The 20,641-nt window shown below is 37.1% G+C and overlaps 1 protein-coding gene across 10 annotated transcripts in view; it reads left to right on the top strand.

Annotated features, from left to right (window-relative positions):
• The window catches only part of Fas1 (fasciclin 1), a 153,102-nt gene extending 132,930 nt beyond the window's left edge, over positions 1–20,172 (top strand). For 8 of the 10 annotated variants that reach the window (XM_067762414.1, XM_067762413.1, XM_067762412.1 and 5 more), the window contains one exon: positions 1,488–1,767. In XM_067762414.1, the coding sequence (XP_067618515.1) occupies positions 1,488–1,702 (215 nt within the window). In that variant the 3' untranslated portion in view covers positions 1,703–1,767. Of the gene's footprint in view, positions 1–1,487; positions 1,768–19,619 lie in introns of those variants that run through there. The other 2 variants (XM_067762418.1, XM_067762417.1) reach the window with 1 other exon arrangement.
• Positions 20,173–20,641: the final 469 nt, after the last annotated feature.

Raw genomic sequence — 20,641 nt, 5'->3', positions numbered from 1 at the left:
TACTTGGCCGCAAGCGACCGGCAGTAGTGAGCTGCTTGAACTGCATGCCAAACAATCGCTCTGGCCATTCCAAGGGGAATGGCGGTCAGAAGCTTTCCCCACTTTCGTGGACTTCTACACACGGCCCCACCCTCCAGGAGTGGGGGAGTAACAGATCTCTTTAATATGACTTAGGCTACAAAAATGGGACATCAGATTTTATATTTGAATAAATGATACCGAAGAGCTAGCAGTTCCCAATCAACGGCTTTTAAGGAAATAAGTGGGACACATATTTCCCAGAATATACAGACCAATTCTAAATATTCTCGCGGAATTTTGTTCTCGCGGATTTTTTTATTCCCGCGGAAAAATTCCTCCAATTCTGTTCTCCTAGGGAGAACAATAATTGGGGCATAGGAATTTCGAATTTTCGAAGTCAGCTGTTTTGTCAATTGAAATTTCGTTGCACATTTCTTATTTTGTTTAAAAAATTGAAAAGTTTAATTATTGTTGCAAATTTGTTGGAAATTAAGAAATAAAATATAAACATTGCACAGTATTTATTGCATTTCATGTGGTATTCACTGAAATGAGTAATGAATTGGTGCCACAGCAACATCAACAGCGGAACATAAGAAGAAGACATCCGCATAACACAAATCTGCCGGAGTTGCCTGCTTTCATTCAGCAAAGCAATTTTCTGGCGGCCAAGTTGAGTTGAATTCGTCCTTCATCATATGCCAAAATCTATTTAAGCCTTATTCAAAAAATCCTTGCGCAATTTCTGGATGACTGCATCAAATTTGTATACCAAGAGCTCTACCGTTGCTTATGATATACTTTTCAACTTAAAATAAAGAATATTGTGGTTGTAGTTGTTGTTGTATTAGAAGTGAGAATATTGTGGTAGAATATAAATACATCTTTTAGCACAAATTTGTACGAATAAGTGTTTTTTCTTAAAATAACCAATTTCCTTTAACTATTTTGATGCATTCCCTTTAATTTAACAAGTGAAAAAACTCCTATGAAATGGCAGAGAAATCTCCCTCTCCCTCACATTCATAATACCTACTTTTCTCCCATAACCGGTTTCCGCTTTTTCGAACATTGTTCAGAATAGGAGGAAAGGGAGAAGTGAAAAAACTCACAAGGAAGTTTTATTTAGAATACGAGGAATGGGAGAAGGGAGAAAACTCGCACGGAATTTTCTTTTAGAATTGGGCTGATAATTTATTTTCCACGGAAATCATATTTAAATTTTTTATTCTTTTAAGTTGGGTGTTAGGTGTAGCAACATGGTAAAATCACTATTTTGTGTATTAGCCAGCTAGTTGTAATACGGTGGTGGAAGGTTTAACTGATGAGGGTTGCATTTCACTAAAAACGTAGTTAATCTATACGATCGTAGTTCTAACCCTAACACAAACTTCATACAATTGCATTGCACTTACACCAATTGATATCCTGCAAACTAATAAATAAATAAATGTTCTCTACTTCAGGCTATGTGATCACTTGGAATTATAAAAAGATAAACGTCTATCGGCCAGATGTTGAGTGCACCAATGGCATAATACATGTCATCGACTATCCAATGTTGGAGGAACGGGATGTTGTCGTCAACGGAGGTAGTTATCGCATAGAGATTAACATGTGCATTCTCTTCACAAATACCCTCATGTTAGCAATAGCGCATTTCCTTTTCATAAACAATTAATTGTGTACATAAAAACAAAAAGAAAACTGAATTAGCAAAAAAAAGAGCAACAACAAAAAACAAAACTCATTTGAAATGATAACAAAAAAAAAAAAGAAAGACAGAAGAGAAGAAAAGCAAGACAACATCCAGCAAATGAACTAACATAAAGCATATAAAATTAAGGTTCATAGCCAGCAAAATGACCATCACACATCCAGTCACCATATTTGCCTGCCACATAAATACTTATTGTAACATTTACATATGTAAATCATCATAATAGTTCACGCCTTTCATACATAAAATTGTCATATTGGCAAAAACAAAAAACGCAATCAAACAAATCTTGACTGCCGGCAATTCACTACAGCGCATGCGCACCTTAAAATTACATACATATTTACATATGTATATGCCCCCCAAAATTAATTCGAAATCACAAATTGTAATCATTGTTCTATGCAAAGCAAATAAGCAATCTCTAATATATTTACATAAGAGAAACAAATTTAAGCCAAATCCATAAACAAATTACAAAAACAAAAAACTTGTCACATTAAACATGTATGTATGTAAATAAATTGTGACCAAAGAATTGCATAAATACAAATACACTAAGTTGCGTTTGCTTATATTTTGGACGCATTATAATCATTACATCGTACATGCATAGGTACATACAAAGCTACACATTAAGTTTGTTTATAGTGCATATGTATCACGTGTATGCATATCAAACCGGTATTGGCATCTAGCGCTCAGTAGGCACAATTGTTGGAACAGTCAAAACTTACCATTGGCGCTAGTTGGCGTCTTATTATCTGTCAACAATATCCAATACCAAACATTTCAAGTTTCATACAACATCGTGGTTTTTTCGCTCTTGAAAATTTCGAAATACGTGCCTTCAAACAACGATTTGCGGGATGCATTAATTTTCTGCTTCCATTTGAGTAAATCGGCTATAGAATCTCATCGAATGCTTTTCGTAGCTTACGGAGAGCACGCTCTTGGTTGTACGCAGTATAATGAGTGGTTTAACAAGTTTAAAAGTGGTAATTTTGATGTGAGAAACGCTGACCGCGGCAAACCTCCGAAATTGCTCGAGGACGTCGAATTGCAGGCTTCGCTGGATGAAGACGATAGTCAGACGCAAAGACAGCTCTCAGAACAACTAAATGTGTCCCAGACAACCATTTCCACACGTTTGAAATCCATGGGAAAGATCATGAAAGCGGAAGATGGGTGCCACATGAGCTGAATGACAGACAGCAAGAAAATCGGAAAACAACATGTGAAATGCTGCTCACCAGACAAAAACGGAAGTCGTTTTTGCATCGGATCGTTACTGGCGATGAAAAGTGGATTTATTTCGTGAATCCCAAATGCAAGAGATCGTATGTGGACCACGGCCAACCAGCACAATCGTCCCCAAGACCAAATCGCTTCGGAAAAAAGACAATGCTCTGTGTTTTCTGGGATCAGCGTGGTGTAATCTGGTATGAGTCTAAAACCAGGCGAAACTGTTAATGGTCAACGCTACCAACAACAGTTGGCCAATTTGAACCGTGCTCTGTGCAAAAACGCCCAGAATATGAAATTAGGCATGGCAAAGTGATTTTTCTCGATGACAATGCACCATCCCACCGAACAAAAGAGACTCTGGAATTCGTTGGGTCATACAGCTGCAACCGCTACCCCAGCCCGCTTACTCACCAGACTTGGCTCCATCCGACTTTCACTGATTTGCATCGATGGGGCACGCACTTAGCGAACAGCGCTTCACTTCTTACGAAAATGTTGGAAAATGGCTCGATGACTGGTTTGCTTCAAAAAACGAAGACTTTTTTCGGCGAGGTATATATAAATTACCTGAGAGGTGGTCAAAATGTGTAGCTAGCGAGGGCGCTCACTTTGAATAAAATATTCGTTACCATTCTCTTGAAATAAATGTATTTTTTTAAATAAAAAATACCGGTTTCATATGCATACACCTGATACATTCATATGTATAAAAAATGCTATACTATTACCCACTTACTCATAAAAAATAAAAAAAATAAAGGTTTATAAAGCTCCTATTATTGGAAATTCGTAAGGAAATGTCATATTAAAAAGCTTTATAAACCATTTTTTTTTTACGAATGTGGGTGCTATACTTTTTTATTGTACAACTACACAAATTAAAGCATTTTTATTTTCATTTCATTTTTTTTATTTTTACTTTTAAGTTTTACCTAAGTAGTAGTTTACTTAAATACATACATACATACATTTACATATATATATATAACATAGAACGCCTTCAAATATGCAATGCCTTCTGCGCTATGCGAAAATACTATTGTAAAATAGCAATGAATGAAAATATCTTGTAGTATGTGCTAGCTAAAGTTTCATAAATCATAATTATTATTATAAGTTTGTATATTTACTATTTATACATAAAGAATCATACATACAGAGAAGTGCTTTTTACTATCATTTAAGTTAAACGCATGTGTTCGTATATTAGAAGTGAGACTATTTAAATAAACATTACCCGAATAATTACTCTTTCATTCGACAGGTATCCGTCATTCGAATAATTTTAATTCTTAGTTTAAATTAGTGTATTCAAAAAATACTATTCGAATACCTTGCCTGACTATTCGAATACTGATTTGCAAAAAAAAACCTACTTATCCCATGATTATGTTGCTGTTGTTGCAATGCTTTGCCCCTTCCAATATTAAATTAGTGTATTCAAATAATGATATTCGAATAACAGCATTGAACCAGAAGTTAGGTTAAAGTGGCCAGCTCCACTGCCCAAGCGTAAACTCACGTAGGCCATTGTTGTATTGGACCAGAGAGATATGGGTGTTAAAGGCATTCATTCTACTTTGAAATTGAAAAGATGGTTGGGGTTATGCTCCTTTCTTCAAGTGCCGGATTTCTTCATAGTACTTCCGAAGGTGACTTCCTGGCAGGTGGCGCCTCTTCAATCAGATGTCAGTGGGGATGCCCCGGTTTCTGGGTATTTAGCAGAGGCTGCTTGTTCATTATTTAATTACTCTCCTTTATGAGAAGTATTCGGTGGTAGTTATGAGCGCGGTGTTTTGGCAGGCCTGCAGTTTCAACCACTGGGTTTCGTTTATGCTCGTTGACCATATTCGGGACGCGTAGCATACAAGCTATGAGCTTTTCTTCACCTTTGCCACAAGTGCAGCCGGCAAGAGATTTGAGGACTTTGCTACGGCTCTGGATTTTAGGTACGTTTTCGGCTGTATGCTTGCCAAAATTTTGATCCTGATCGATAGTCGGTAGCGTAATGCCATTGATGTCCAATTTGGTCGACATTTGCCATGTCCAGTTTCTAAATAAGGTCACCGAGGATTTGGTCGCTGGCAGTGTCTGAATTTGCAATTCCAAACAACTGGAAATACTAGGACTATAGCCTTGGTTTTACAGCTTAGCTCATCGATGGATATGCCGGGACCTCTTGCCATCATCGTGCAGTCAGCGGTGTAGTAAACAATGGTAACTCCTTCTGGTGGCGAAGAGAGCTTCGATATGTAAAAGTTAAAGAAAATTGGGGATAGGACAGCAGCATGTAGCACCCCTTGTTCAATTCTTTTAAGTTTTGAGTCCTATGATTCATCGCATTTTATCCTTGTATGCCTGCATATGTAACTATATTTTTTCTATATAAATGTATTTAAATAGAGGTATTCGAATAGTCAGCTATTATTCGAATAGTTTATTGAATTATACGAATTATTTGAAAGGAATAGTATTGTTCGTTTGAATAATGTTTATTCGAATATTGTTCGCAAATAATCCCACCACTAATGTATACGTATATGCATATATTTATATACGGCTCGTTCAGAAATTATAGCACAAGTTATATATTTAAAAAAAAGTCCTTTTAAGTGACTTTAAGTATAATGATAAGCATGACTTATCTCCTCTGTTTGACGATTGTCCTTAAATTCTCTTGTTTTGGAAAATGGTAGGTTACATAAAAATCTCTTGAGTTATATTATATCTCTGACATTTGTATGTAATAATATATTATTGAACAATTTGGGCGAATCCTGTTTCACTAACAGACGAGGCTCTGGCGACCCCAAGCTCCTCATGGAACTTAGGGATAGGGAGGGAGGGAATGACCTGAAGGTTTAATGTGGTCACATAAATCGTTCCCGAGATGGTCGAGCTAGCACCTTAATGGTGCTATGGTACCGGAGCGTACCGGATTTGTATCCGGCAAAGGACCATCACATCGATAACACTCCCCAAAGCCTTCGGGGAGCAACCTTATCGCTACAACAACAACAACAACAACTGAACAATTTGCTCGGTAGAAAAGAAATATGCAGATAAGGCCACTTTCTTCAGATAACCTTGTTTGGATGTAGCCCACTAGACGGTTGTTGGCGGGCTTTAACTCCATTTTGGATACCAAAAACTTACCTATAAAGTTTGTGCTATAGCTTCTGAACGCAATATATGCCCATACACACATGTGTTAATATTATTTGTATGTATTTCACATTGATTGATTTGTAAAGAAATTGCTTTTAGTTCGAATTGGTTTCTTTTAAAATAAAAACAACAACAAAAATTAGTTTAATTTTGAAGTTTCTTTTGTTTATGGGCACAGGTACATACTAAGGATGTAACGGAATGACTTTACCGGAACCGGAGTCGGAATCAAAACTTAAGAATAAGCTTTGTCGGAATCGAAATCGGAATCGGAACCGGAATCAAAAGCGTACACGTTACGACTGATCGACTTCCGTTATACCTCCGATTCTCAACATTTAGAACTGATATCGGAATCGGAAGCCTAACTCAATCAGAACTTCCGAGGTATCGGAATCGAAGCTCTGTTACATCACTAGTACATAGGTATCCTTTATCTATACTATTTCATGGGAATTTTTGCATGAGTTTCTTCATTTTATTATTAAAACCTACAATCAAACAAGATAATAAGAATACGACGCTAATCCCGGCGCTGAACCCTAAGACGCTTCAAAGCACTTGTTTAAGTGAGTAAAGGAAAGCAATCAGGGCTGTTATGGAATCCAATTGTTGTCGGAATCGGATTTAAAAACGACAAAATAATTACTTTGGTGTCATGAAATCCAATGTTATCGGTTTAATATTCGAATTGGAATTAGTGTCGGATTTAGGTGTCACAGAATCCGATAATATCGGTTTTGCTATCGGAAACAATCCAGTCAGTTAAATGCTGTTGGATTTAATTTTTTCATAGTTGTATTTCTCTTGCAGTTGAGTATTTTCGAAAAATGTAAGTAAATAAAAGTTTATTTTATAAAAATAAATGTAAATTTACATATATTTTCATTCTTAATAGGGGAAAACATAAAAATTCAATGCAAAACAGTATTTTGACTGAATCTATTGAGAAACATCCAGATATTCCGAAGGGCTTCACAAAGCACATCATCTAAAATCGTTGACACCGTGCTTCTACCTACACTCGTGCTAGAATCCTTGCTAACTGATCTTTGATAGGGTCCTTCAGCTAAAAATCGTAAAGTAGCTGCTAGTTGCAGCACTGGCAGAACTTTCGAGTGAGTTACGCATCCTTCAATGGTGTCCAATACCATTCGGAAAGCCTCTTTGCTTATGCGGTAGAATGCAATGTAACTGCAAATACACTATACATATCTAGAAACCCACAGAAACAGTTTATTTACGCTCTCTCTGGAAACTGTTGTTGTTGTTGTTGTTGTAGCGATAAGGTTGCTCCCCGAAGGCTTTGGGGAGTGTTATCGATGTGATGGTCCTTTGCCGGATACAAATCCGGTACGCTCCGGTACCATAGCATCATTAAGGTGCTAGCCCGACCATCTCGGGAACGATTTATGTGGCCACATTAAACCTTCAGGCCATTCCCTCCCTCCCTACCCCAAGTTCCATGCGGAGCTTGGGGTCGCCAGAGCCTCGTCTGTTAGTGAAACAGGATTCGCCGCGGATAGGTGAGGTTGACAATTGGGTTTGGAGAAGCTATATATTGCGCTGGAAACCTGAAAGTTTGCGCTACACAGCCCCTTGAAACTGGTATTTTAGTCGCCTCTTACGACAGGCATACCTACCGCGGGTATATTCCGATCCCCTAACCCGCTGGGGGTCTCTCTGGAAACTCAAATGGATTGCTGCGATCTCTCCAAAATTTTCCTTTTGACCTTCTAGCAACTTTCTTCTTCCAATAATATAAATGCTACAACTGCTGATGCTATTTTGATGTTAATCAATTTGTTTATTGCTGTTTAAATGCACAAAACAACTATTTTATAAAATTTTGCCAAAAAAATTAACATCAAAATTCCCGGTGCACCGCAAAACAGCTGATTCGAACATCGGTTTTATTGACATTCGAAAGAAGCAAAACCAATACGGTTTTATGACACCAATTTAAATCAATATTGGTTTGTAATTCCGACAAAACGCAAAACTGACTTGGATTCCATGAAAGCCCTGAATATCTAAATTTTTTTGACTTATGAAGTTTTCCTTAATTTAAGGTTTTTTAATTCATATATGTATGTGGGTCTCAATCTTTTTCTTTTTTTTGTTATACAACTTAAATATACAGTTTAAATCTTATAATAACAATGTATAATTTAAGTAATAATAGTGGTTTAAGATCAGAGCTCGTTAATTCGAGCTAATTTCAAAACTTCTTACTCAGCTTATTTGGCAGATTCCTCTTTATCAGGCCTAATCACAAATGAAAGAAATGCGGTCGATTGCAAATCGATTTCAAAACGCTAACGCTACAATATTAATTCGATAATACGCCGACAGCTTGTCGAGAACTTTTCAAATAGTTCCGAAACTAAACTACCCAAGTTGGCTCAAAAGTACTCCCGACTGTTCCCGAAATAATTTCTAAACAGTGCTGAAATAATCCTGAAAACCATCCCAAGACTCGAGGTGTACTTACTGATCCTGAAGTTGTATTTGCATCATTACGAAAAGCACTCGTATTTGCTACATGATAATACTAACTACATTTCAGAAAGATACCAATCTAATCCAAAAACAGTACGAAAAAATTTCAAAGAGATCACCAACTCATTCCTTAAGTGTCCGGACATAATTTTAAAAAATACTTCAACGAATCCCGAAGATTCATAAATAATACCGAAACCGCCAAAATAGTTCTATAATTTTGTCGCAAATAAGGTAAAATTCTTTCCCGACTGCCTGTACAACCACTGTACAGAACAACTTGCACGGTTATACACTAAAGTGCCCGTAACGCACGTTTGACAGTACAAAAAAAGGTTTTGTTTGGTTTCGTACAATGTACTCGACAATATACCCAACAAAGTATTGCATTAAGTAGTTTAGTATTTTGTTTTCAGTGATAGGATAGGTTAAACTGACTGGTTCTGTTGCCAGAATTTTGTTCTACGATCAAACTGGAAAACTCTGTCAGACACCATGACCTATGTTATAAAATAACTTTAGTAGCTGTGTCACTCCTAATAGCAGGAGTCTTAACTTTGCGAGCGCAGGGCACGAGTACAGCACGCGCTGCATCGCTTGCTATTCCAACACGCCCTTCCGACATCGGCTATCACTAACGGGCTTATTTAAACACATATAACGCCAGAAGGCTAGTCAGAATACCCATCATGAGCCTACAGTCCACTCTTTTCAATGATATGAGTAACTTTGTTAGTGAGACCTTCACATGATTTTAGACACTTGCGGCCCCGCGCTGGGTTCCACGGATTGCTTTTAATGTAACACGGCTTTAAATGATGTTCTAAGATATATTATTACATTAATTGCTGCTTGGCTGTCAATATAAACATTTCCGCAGCTGTAGTTTAATTTATTTTCCTCTGGTATTTCTACGGCTTAAGTCACGGCTACTATTTCCGCCTGTATACCGCAGACACTACTGCTTCAATTCTATTGGAAGCATTCAATTCCATTTCGCCAACCTTCCAACTCTATGATAGCTCTAAGATAGCTATCGACGCGCAGGTTGGGAATTAGTTAGTCTCATTGATGACGCTATATTACTATGACCGGATGGTCCTCGCTCGCGCTGCCCCAGGCATTTCTGCTCATTGCAGTTGTTAACGCTATGTTCCTCGCCATCATATCTACAGGTGGAATATGCAGAATGGCATGCAGTACAGCAGTCAGCGTTGTTTTCAAGTCTACCGTTATGCCAAGCATTGAACTCCCTAGATAGGATGGGTTTTACAATCGCTGTAAATAAGCGATGAGAGAGAAAAAAGGTGACAGACCACACAGAGATCCCAGCACTCCTTTACATGCGTAAAATACCGGTAAAGCCTTCTTCTGTCCAGAATAAATGTTCGTGGTTCAAGCGTAGGCCTATACCATTTCGGGACCTTTTACCTACTAGTAAACAAGATATTAGATGCCCAGATATGTATATCCGTAAGCGCCTTGTTAAAAGGCATTCTCCACTCCGCAACTGCAACGCCGTAAGTTTGACGGGTCCCATATCGAACCGTCTGGTCGGTGGTAAACCGTACAAAAAATGTTTCATTTGCCTTGGCCGCACACTCTATTTAAGAGCTTGTAGATATTATTTTTTTTCTGCTCAGTACATACTAAATTGAGCCTGCTACTACTCTCCAAGCTTATATGCCTAAGTCTATAGGTATTGTTACTGGATTATAAGGGCAAGGATACATGCTTTATACTTTATACTTAATAACGTAACGTTAACTAAATAACGTAAGTAAAACATGAAAACGGCTTTGTTGGTAGTATTTCGAAGTGTTTGGTAGTATTTCGAATTAACAGACATTTTGTAAAATTGATCGCACTGTGGTTATTTCAACCGAGCTTTTTTCAAGAAAACATATTTGTTTAGTTGTTTCAACAGAAGAAAAACTCTTGGCCTCAAGCTAAAAAATTCTGTAATAATGACAGATTTCGAGTTAATCTAACTGACAAGAACTGGTCATTTCAACAGCGAACAACTGCCAATATTATAAAAAATCACCAGCTAATTTTAATGTGAAACTTACAGAACGGCGCTCAATACTTTGTTTTTATGACCATGGTGCCTCTGTCTTGTCAACAGACATCTGTTATTTGAAAGTAATAATTGTTAGCTGACAATGCTATGACTTACGTATGATGAACACTTATTTGTTGATTTAACTGCTAAAGCAGTCAATTTCAAATCTACAATTTGTGCAAAGCTGATTCAACAACTTTTTGCGATGGATAAAAATTGACAGAAATTTCGGTTGAAAGGACATGTAATTTGATTTTACCAGCTTTTTTCTGCCAACGTGAGCGCAATGTATTTGGACGTTGTAACATATTATGTTTTGTTTTAAGCACTTCTTTTGGGAACGTACGGCTAATAACATTTTCTAGTTACGCTTTTATCATACTGAACACAGCTCATTCATCCAGGTACTATAACCCTGCATAAATCGTTGGATCATATGGTCCACTGGAGTACTTACCATTATACTCCACTGTAATGCAAGCAACCAACACACGAGCATATTGTAATCCGATCATTGCTCGTTTTTAACGATTGTAATCACTACACGATGTTTATTGGACTGTGGGACCTCCATGGATTACTCTGATGTAATGCGGAGCTGGAGTATATGGTCCGGTCCTAGGACATCGTAATGTTAATGTGTTGGTCCATAGCGAGTACACCATACATGCATGCATAGAGTACTCGCGATTTTTGCAGGGAATGCATGTGTAATTTACTTTCATGCACCTCAAATGCCATTAGCCTTCATACCATAAAATGCATTCATTGTACAAAACTCGCTCTGCCTGTAAGAAATAGAATTTACAAAAAAACAAAGTAAACAATGTAGCTGTTAGTGTAATGTAACAGTAGTTAAAAACATATGAATACACACTTGCAAGAATGCCTGTGAAAACGTTTATAACTATTTTGTTAAATCAACAACATTAAGCAGCAGACATTACACATCGGAACTATCCTCATAGAAACGTCGTAACTAAAGAATTTTGTTTACTTAAATTGGTAAACTATATTATAGAAGGAGATATGAGACTATCATATCTGTATATATCGTATTAAAGCCAGATATAGTTTACGGATTAAAACGGATGAAGCTTCAAATCTTTACTTTTAAATTTTTAACCGACCTTTTAAGTTACGACCTTTCTATTGTGATGGGTCTACATATATAATTAGGCTTATTAAAAATATAACTACTCTTCATGTTTTTTCGAAATCCTCGCATCAACATTTACAGGACATATGTATTTAATTAGCGGGCATTGCTCATGTTGCTTTATACAATTGTTCTTGTTATTGATATTAGAGAAAAATTGTAAGTTTACAAACGGCGACTGTTACTAGGACATGTTTCTGAATTTCACTTCTTCCTCAGCTAGCTTTTCGGGAGCTGAGCGTTGAACTCGAATCTCCAACATTCGTATGAGTGCAAAGGCAGATGCCTTTAGCTGCTTAGCCATATGAATGTCCGTTGTTCGCTCTACAATTGGTCTCTAAGAGTTGCCTTTTTTGTTTTTATTCCTTTTAATCACCATGTAGGCACTCACACTCTGTATGTAGTTTATTCCTAAAAGTGCGGATATAATTTTTAAGACAGTTAAATGCTTTTGTCGGCCACCGTGGTGTGATGGTAGCGTGCTCCGCCTACCACACCGTATGCTCTGGGTTCACACCCCGGGCAAAGCAACATCAAAAATTTAGAAATAAGGTTTTTCAATTAGAAGAAAATTTTTCTAAGCGGGGTCGCCCCTCGGTAGTGTTTGGCAAGCGCTCCGGGTGTATTTCTGCCATGAAATGCTCTCAGTGAAAACTCATCTGCCTTCCAGATGCCGTTCGGAGTCGGCATAAAACGTGTAGGTCCCGTCCGGCCAATTTGTAGGGAAAATCAAGAGGAGCACGACTCAAATTGGAAGAGAAGCTCGGCCTTAGATCTCTTCGGATGTTATTGCGCCTTACGTTTATTTTTTTTAAATGCTTTTGTTTGATATTTAGCTAGAACCAGTACGTTAGTCAAATGGTCTAGCTTTGCTTATGTGGTTTTTGTTGTTGTTGTAGAGATAAAGACAATTCCCAAAGGTTTAAGCAGTGTTATTGACTTTAATAGTCCTTTGCGTGGATATGTTCTGGTAACAAGCAACATTAAGGTACAAGTTCGAACATCTCGGAGACCCCCTAGTATCATGAGCAACTATGGTTCGCCACAGCTCCGCCTGTTAAAAGAACAGGATTCGTCACTGGTAGGTGAGGTGACAATTAGGTTGGGAAGTTGGAAATTGTGCCGGCAACCCCTTGAATCGTTTGGGTATCGCCTCTTATGACATGCATACCTGCCGCAGGTATATCCTAAGCCACTAAACCCTTTTGTGATAGTCGGATGCGTTTGTCAACAGTCCGATCATCGCAAGAGTGCGGGTTCAAATCTCTATCCCAGGAGAAAAAGCTTTGAAGAGACTTACAATGTATAATCAAAACAACTGTCGCCTTGTCCGTCCTGATGTCGCACTTTTTTTTAATTTTTTCCCAAATATTTAATAAATAAAAAATTTAAAAAAGCTTCTTTCAACTGAGCTTTGTTCATGTTCTGATGTAATCTATTTTTCTTCAGTGTTCATGCTTCTATGTCCGAAAACGGCAGGTTACATAAGGTAGAACTAGCTAGTCCGTGAGGACTGAATGTGTGAATAGTGCTAACAGAAGTTTGTTCGACGATCTAATTTTCAAAAACCAAGTGCTATGTTATAAAATAACTCCGTCCTTTTAGAAAGAACAAGAGGGATTATAGAGCTCCTAATAACCATTTCTAGTTCTGAGAGCTGTGTTACTCGTAATAGCTGGAGTCTTAGACAGACTGGCGCAAGTTACGAGCACAGAATGTACTCTATCGTTCCATTCTGCAATCCGCACTTCCTACATTGACTATTGCTGACGGATACCTAATATAACACCATGTGATGCCAGAAAGCAGTGTCCAGTCAGAATACCCAACATGAGCCTACAGACCCCTATTTTTACTGATAAAAGCAACATTGTTAGCCTAAGCTCGTAAGACCTGCAACAGCTTGCAGTCACGCGCTTGTCTCCACACCTCTCCTACTTGGTCAATCATGTGCAACACATGCCGGAAGTTCTTTTACAAGCGTAAAGTCTCGTCTAGGCCCTATTAACTTGTAGTTGTTGTTGTTGTTGTATCGACAAGGACACTCCCCGAAGGCCTTGGGGAGTGTTATCGATGTTGATGGTCCTTTGCCGGATGCAGATCCGGTACGTTTCGGTACCAAGCGCGACCACCTCGGGAACGATTTGTTATGATCACATGCGACCTTCTAGGCCATAACGCCCTTCCACCCTCTAGATCAATGAGGAGTTCGGGGTCACCAGAGCCTCGGATTTTAATGAAACAGGATTCGCCACAGATATGTGAGGTTGTCAATTTTGTTGGAGAAGCTATATATTGCGCTGAAAACTACTTGAAAGGGTTGCGCTACACAACCCCCTGAAACCATTTGGTAATTTAGTAGCCTGTTACGTCAGGCATACCTTCAGCGAGTATATTCTAACCCTTTAAACCGCTGGGGGCCCTATTAAGTTCTTCTTCCACGTTGAGCGAAAACTTAGTGTCTGGAATGACTCCGAGATAACGTATAACGTTTCTTCTGCACGGTCGCGTCTCCTACATTAGGTCTAGTTCAATTCGGTTTGGTGGTCAATCCGTCATTATATGCTCAGTTATGTAAGAACGATTTTAACTTTTACCTCTTCCACGAAAATGTCTTATTGTCTGATTTTTATAAAACTAGGAATAAAATGATATTTCGGAGGCCGCCAAAGGGCTAATATGTTCTAGAAAAATTTTCGCCAAAAATTTTCTCTAAGAGCTCTCTCGAACTATGTCATTACACAATAAAAGATGAAAGTAAAATTACTGGGAGAGTAAAAAACAAATTTGCGCCTATAAATATTCAACATTAATTTTGAGTCATTCTCTTTTCGAACTTTTATTTTCTTTCTTGTGACCTTCCACGTTCTTTGTACAAAGATTTTCTCTGAGAAGGTTAGGTTTAAATGGCCGGTCAATAAAGACCTCACATAGACTGAACGTGTCCATAGTGTTGCCAGAATTTGTTTGATGTCCAAACGGAAGAACCCCAATCAGGTGCCAGGACCTTTGTTATAGAATAACTCCGTCCACTTTGCAAATCCTAGAAGTTTTTTAGGACCTAGCTAATTTTTGCCTCGAGATCTAGCAACTCTGCCGCCTATAATAGCTGGAGCCTTGACCAGGCGAGCACAGGACAAGAAAACAGAACGTGCTCAACCGTTTCTTCCTGCAGCTGGTTCTTCCTATACCTGCTGTTACTGAAGAGGCCTAAATTATAATCGAGAGACGCCAGAAGGCAGTGTCCAGCTGGTATGCCCATCGTTAGCATCAAGTCTTCTCACTTCATGGATAGGAGCTACTTTTGTGAGTCTAACGTCGTAAGCTTTGCACATGATCTTAGAAATTTTGCAGCCCCGCGCCTTTCTCTGAGAACACTCCGACAAATAATTTTATTAGCTTTTTTAACGAGCTTTCAAAAAAGGAAGTCAAAAACAGCATGTCTACATTTCCACTTAGCCAAAACTCAGTGTATTAACCGACTTCTAAAACACATTTAAAATATCGGGGGCGATATTGAGAAAACCATTTTAGTCTCGAAGTCAGTAATCCGAACGCGAAAATCAAAAATTTCATTTCTATCAAGAGATAAAAGCAGATAAATTTTCATTGAAAAGCTCTTCATGGCAGAAATGCACTGCACTCACTTCCGATAGGAGACGACAATGGGAAAACTTTTTTCTAAATTTTTGATGTTATTTTGCCCGGGAGTTGAGCCCAGGACCCTTAGTGCGCTAGACAAGGTACGTTACCACCACACCACGGCGGTCCCCGCGTATATTTTTGAGATTGTTTTTGTGATTATTTCGGGAATATTTTCGGAATCTTAAGACTAATAGCACCATTTAAGAGCCGTTTCGGGATTATTTTAGGAACATTTTCGGGACTACTTCAAGATTTTCTAGAACTATTTCAGGACCATTTAGAGACTGTGTTCGAGATCTTCTCGGGTCTGTTTCGGTTCAGCTTCCTGTCTGTCTCCATAATAATATCGTCAAGACTCTTTCGGGACTATCTCCATATATTGCAAAATTGTTTTCGAAAGTATTTCAGGACGGTTTCGGGAATCATTCGGAAAGAATGTTACCGAATATTTTTATCGCCGGATCTGTTCGTTGTTTTCGGAGCTATTTCAAGATCATTAAAAAAAACTTCAGGGGAGTATTGTACCCTACCTTTTTACCTGTGTGCTTATCTCCGCGGCTGCGAACGTTTTACGATTTATTGGGACTATTTAAAGATTATTTTCTAGACGGTCTCGGTAGTGTTTTAAAGATCATATCTTGGTATAACGCAATAATTTTTTTCGTCATGCGCACTGGGCCGCGGGTATAGGCTAGTTTTACGAATATGTGAAAGATGAACAGACGATTCAATCCACAACAAATTAACGCCTTATTAACACTTAACGAAAGATATTGATGATGTCAGTCCACTTAAGTTCGAGCAGTCTTGTTGCTAAGATATTTAGTGCACTGCTCTTAACTTCTCTGGTAGTATACAGTAGAAACCATTAGCAGTTTGGAAACAAATAAAATTAATTAAGTGTACACCTATTAGTGGCGTAGTGAGGTTTTCTTGCGCCCGGGGGCAAAATAGTTGAATTGCCACTCGCAAGTTTGGAAAAACATCTTCTCTATACGAGATTATAAAAGTATGTAGCTCTAACGGAGTTTCACCCAAGCTCTTTAAATTTCTTTCTAAGTTGTTATCAACATTATCCTTTTTTAACAAATTTCCTAGGTCTAAATGAAATCCAAATTTGTGTAAATCTTCTACAAATTTTTTGTTGGAGGCGATCGGGAACACTTTTCATAACGTAAGAAATTTCACATTCTGCGGAAAGATCAAATTCTCTAGCCGATTTTCCGGCCATTTTGCGCCGCCTTCTTTCACGTCTTACTATATCCGCATCCCATTTTTCACAAAGAGACTTCGCTTTTTCTATTGCTTTTTTACAGAGAGTTTCTCGAAATTCGGATAGTTCAGTCGCTAATGATTTCAGATCATGATACGCTTGTCTAAAATTCATCCTCGGATCTTGTAATCTGAGCTGCACACGATCAATCCTCCTTAACATTTCATACCAGAAATGAACTAATTTTATACAACTAAAATTTAGTATATTTTGCAACAGAATTGTAGCTTCGCTCCTGGTGTCACTTGTGGTGTTATAGTCCTCAGCTTATTGTTCTAAGAGTTCTACTACATTCTCTAACCCATCGACGATAACCGCTTGTATTCTGGCACTCCATCGTGTTTAAGATTCACGTTTGAAATTTTTTTTTTAAAGCATTTTTTAATAATTCCCATCGTAACGTTGGACGTGAGAAAAAAGGTTGCTTTCAATTAATCCAAAATATGTCGCAAGGATTGGATCTTGTTTAGCTGCAGTAACGCCTACTAAATTTATCCAGGAAGTTCTGCTATGCGGACCATTTGGCGCCCCCTGTGAGTAGCGCCCGGGGCAGAAGCCCCCTTGTGCCCCTTCCCCCTTGCGCCCCTCCTCACTACGCCACTGATACCTATAAAATTAATAACACAATTCACACGTGCAAATGAGTGAACAAACAATTAAAAAGAAATTTTCTTTAGAAAAAGCAAAGCAAAATGTTTTGTCAAAGCCGCATTCATTTCATTTCGCTGGAATATGCATAAATACCTTGAATTTGTTATGTTTGTTTAACCCATTTAAAAAAAGTGTTTCTTTGTATAGCTTTAATTTCATATCAAATAATAAATATATCAAATAATTGTTGGATATCAACTTGAGCTTTAAATATTTCTCGAAGGCTGGAGAAATATTTTTTCGGTGTTTGTTGGGATGAAGCACTTTAATTAGATGAAATAACATGAAGCAAAGAGGGTCGAATAACTAAGCAACCCAACAAGCGAGAAATTCTGCCACTAGTTTGTACCCAATAAACATTTTGAGCTCAAGTTGCAGACCTAAGGCCTAATTGATTTTAGCTTTGGCGGAAGCGTAGTATACGTGATCCGATAAACATATATTCTAGCCCTTTTTGTCTAGTTATTCTTAAATAACTCTAATACTATTTTCATACCATAAATACCTTGAATTTGTTATGTTTATTTAACCCATTTAAAAAAAGTGTTTCTTTGTATAGCTTTAATTTCATATCAAATAATAAACATATCAAATAATTGTTGGATATCAACTTGAGCTTTAAATATTTCTCGAAGGCTGGAGAAATATTTTTTCGGTGTTTGTTGGGATGAAGCACTTTAATTAGATGAAATAACATGAAGCAAAGAGGGTCGAATAACTAAGCAACCCAACAAGCGAGAAATTCTGCCACTAGTTTGTACCCAATAAACATTTTGAGCTCAAGTTGCAGACCTAAGGCCTAATTGATTTTAGCTTTGGCGGAAGCGTAGTATACGTGATCCGATAAACATATATTCTAGCCCTTTTTGTCTAGTTATTCTTAAATAACTCTAATACTATTTTCATACCATAAATACCTTGAATTTGTTATGTTTATTTAACCCATTTAAAAAAAGTGTTTCTTTGTATAGCTTTAATTTCATATCAAATAATAAACATATCAAATAATTGTTGGATATCAACTTGAGCTTTAAATATTTCTCGAAGGCTGGAGAAATATTTTTTCGGTGTTTGTTGGGATGAAGCACTTTAATTAGATGAAATAACATGAAGCAAAGAGGGTCGAATAACTAAGCAACCCAACAAGCGAGAAATTCTGCCACTAGTTTGTACCCAATAAACATTTTGAGCTCAAGTTGCAGACCTAAGGCCTAATTGATTTTAGCTTTGGCGGAAGCGTAGTATACGTAATCCGATAAACATATATTCTATACCTTTTTGTCTAGTTATTCTTAAATAACTCTAATACTATTTTCCACAGAAACTTAATGATCTCATTTCACCTGCTAATGAAATCGTAAATTTTTTGCTTTCACACAGAAGCAACTGCTCGATTAGTATGAAGGATGAGACAGACAATCATGGCGGAACGATACAAGGTGGGAGCATGGTGACATACCTACAAACAAAAAAAATTCCATGTACTTGTAAATTCGATGGACAAATGTCAAAATCGTACTGCGCCGGTAGTTGATGTATCAAATCAAATAAAAAAGGTTATAATCAGCTGTTCGATGCGGCCACCTTGTATCGTTCCGCCATGCAGACAATCACATTTGCTTTGAAAACTAAGAAGCGGAAACGGAAGCGGAACGCTGCCAACAGAGTTGCATTGTGCTTTTGACTTCATTAGGCATTCGATTAGCTACTAATGAAATAATAATAGATTCGAATTTTGTAGGGAAGATTGAGCTCAATAAGCGTCTTAATGTAGAAAACTGCCTTTATTATTCAATAAGCCGTATGTGTGAAAACAGTATAAATGACTTTAGGAAATTTTTTCAAAGAATACAAAACTTTTTCGAGATTTTAATATATATTGGACTGTGTCTTTCATTATCGAGGATTTCGAAAAAAACGTTAAGTCATTTTTTCAATAAGTCAAGTTTGTTTATGTCAAGTTATGTATATTAGTAGCCGCACCTTGCAATAAAAAACTAAAATTCATAATTAAAGCAAACAAAAATCTAAACTGCTATTTTATAGAAAAAAAAAAAATAATAATGATAATATAAATAAATCAAATAAAATATAACTTTTTACATTTTACCGAACTAAACAAATAAATAATGAACAATATTATGCTATATACCTTATATATTTATAGGTTAGGCATTTAAACCTAGACAACCTTCAACCTCTACACTCCACACTCACATAAGTGTAGGTAATTCGCAGATCTACTTGATGTGTGTGTACGTACCATTTATTAACTCGAACTCAGTTCACGTACCGAAACTGTGCAACATTTGTTAATAATAACGTTTTAGCAATTACGATTTTCAAATTATTCTTCTAACTAAATTAACATAAATAAGTAGCAATGGTATTTAGTTGAAGTTGAAATTACATAAAATTGTTCAAGGAAAATTTTACACTATTTTTAATTTAAAAAAAAAAAAAAAATCTGTAATAATTGCTATGAGTTAGTTTGTAGTTAAGTATAAATTATTGCATTATTAATATATAAATTAAAAATAAAAATAAATATGAATAGCTAAAATAATTGCAATTAAAAGTACCAATACATAAGTAAAATTATTAAATGTGGTGTGCATCAAATTTTGACTGTAGTAAAGCATTGTAGGTTAAAATTAATATATTATGTAATGCAACTATCAAGTAAGCTTGTGAAATAAACTTGACATTTATAAAACCAACACACCTCTTGAGTAATGAATTCAATTAACAAACAAAAAACATTTTTATACTCAGCTGAGCAGAGCTCACAGAGTACATTAACTTTGTTCGCGTAACGGCAATCCGTAACGGCATAAACTAATTGAGATAGATATATACTTCTATATATCAAAATGATCTGGGTGAAAAAAGAACTTCATTTAGGCATGTCCGTCCGTCCGTCCGTCTGTAAACACGATAACTTGAGTAAATTTTGTGGTATCTTGATGAAGTTTGGTATGTAGATTCCTGGGCGCTGATCTCAGATCGCTATTTAAATGAACGAAATCGGACTACAACCACGCCCACTTTTTCGATATCGAAAATTTCGAAAAACCGAAAAGCCACGCCGGTTGAAGCCACGCCCAGTTTTTATACACAGTCGACCGTCTGTCCTTCCGCTCGGCCGCTAACACGATAACTTGCGCATTAAACGATATATCTTATTTA

This window comes from Eurosta solidaginis, chromosome 1 (genome assembly GCF_040869045.1).
Source record: "Eurosta solidaginis isolate ZX-2024a chromosome 1, ASM4086904v1, whole genome shotgun sequence".
Classification (NCBI taxonomy): domain Eukaryota; kingdom Metazoa; phylum Arthropoda; class Insecta; order Diptera; family Tephritidae; genus Eurosta; species Eurosta solidaginis.
The sequence above is the reverse complement of the archived record's forward strand: the minus strand, read 5'-3'. Positions and strand labels throughout refer to the sequence as shown.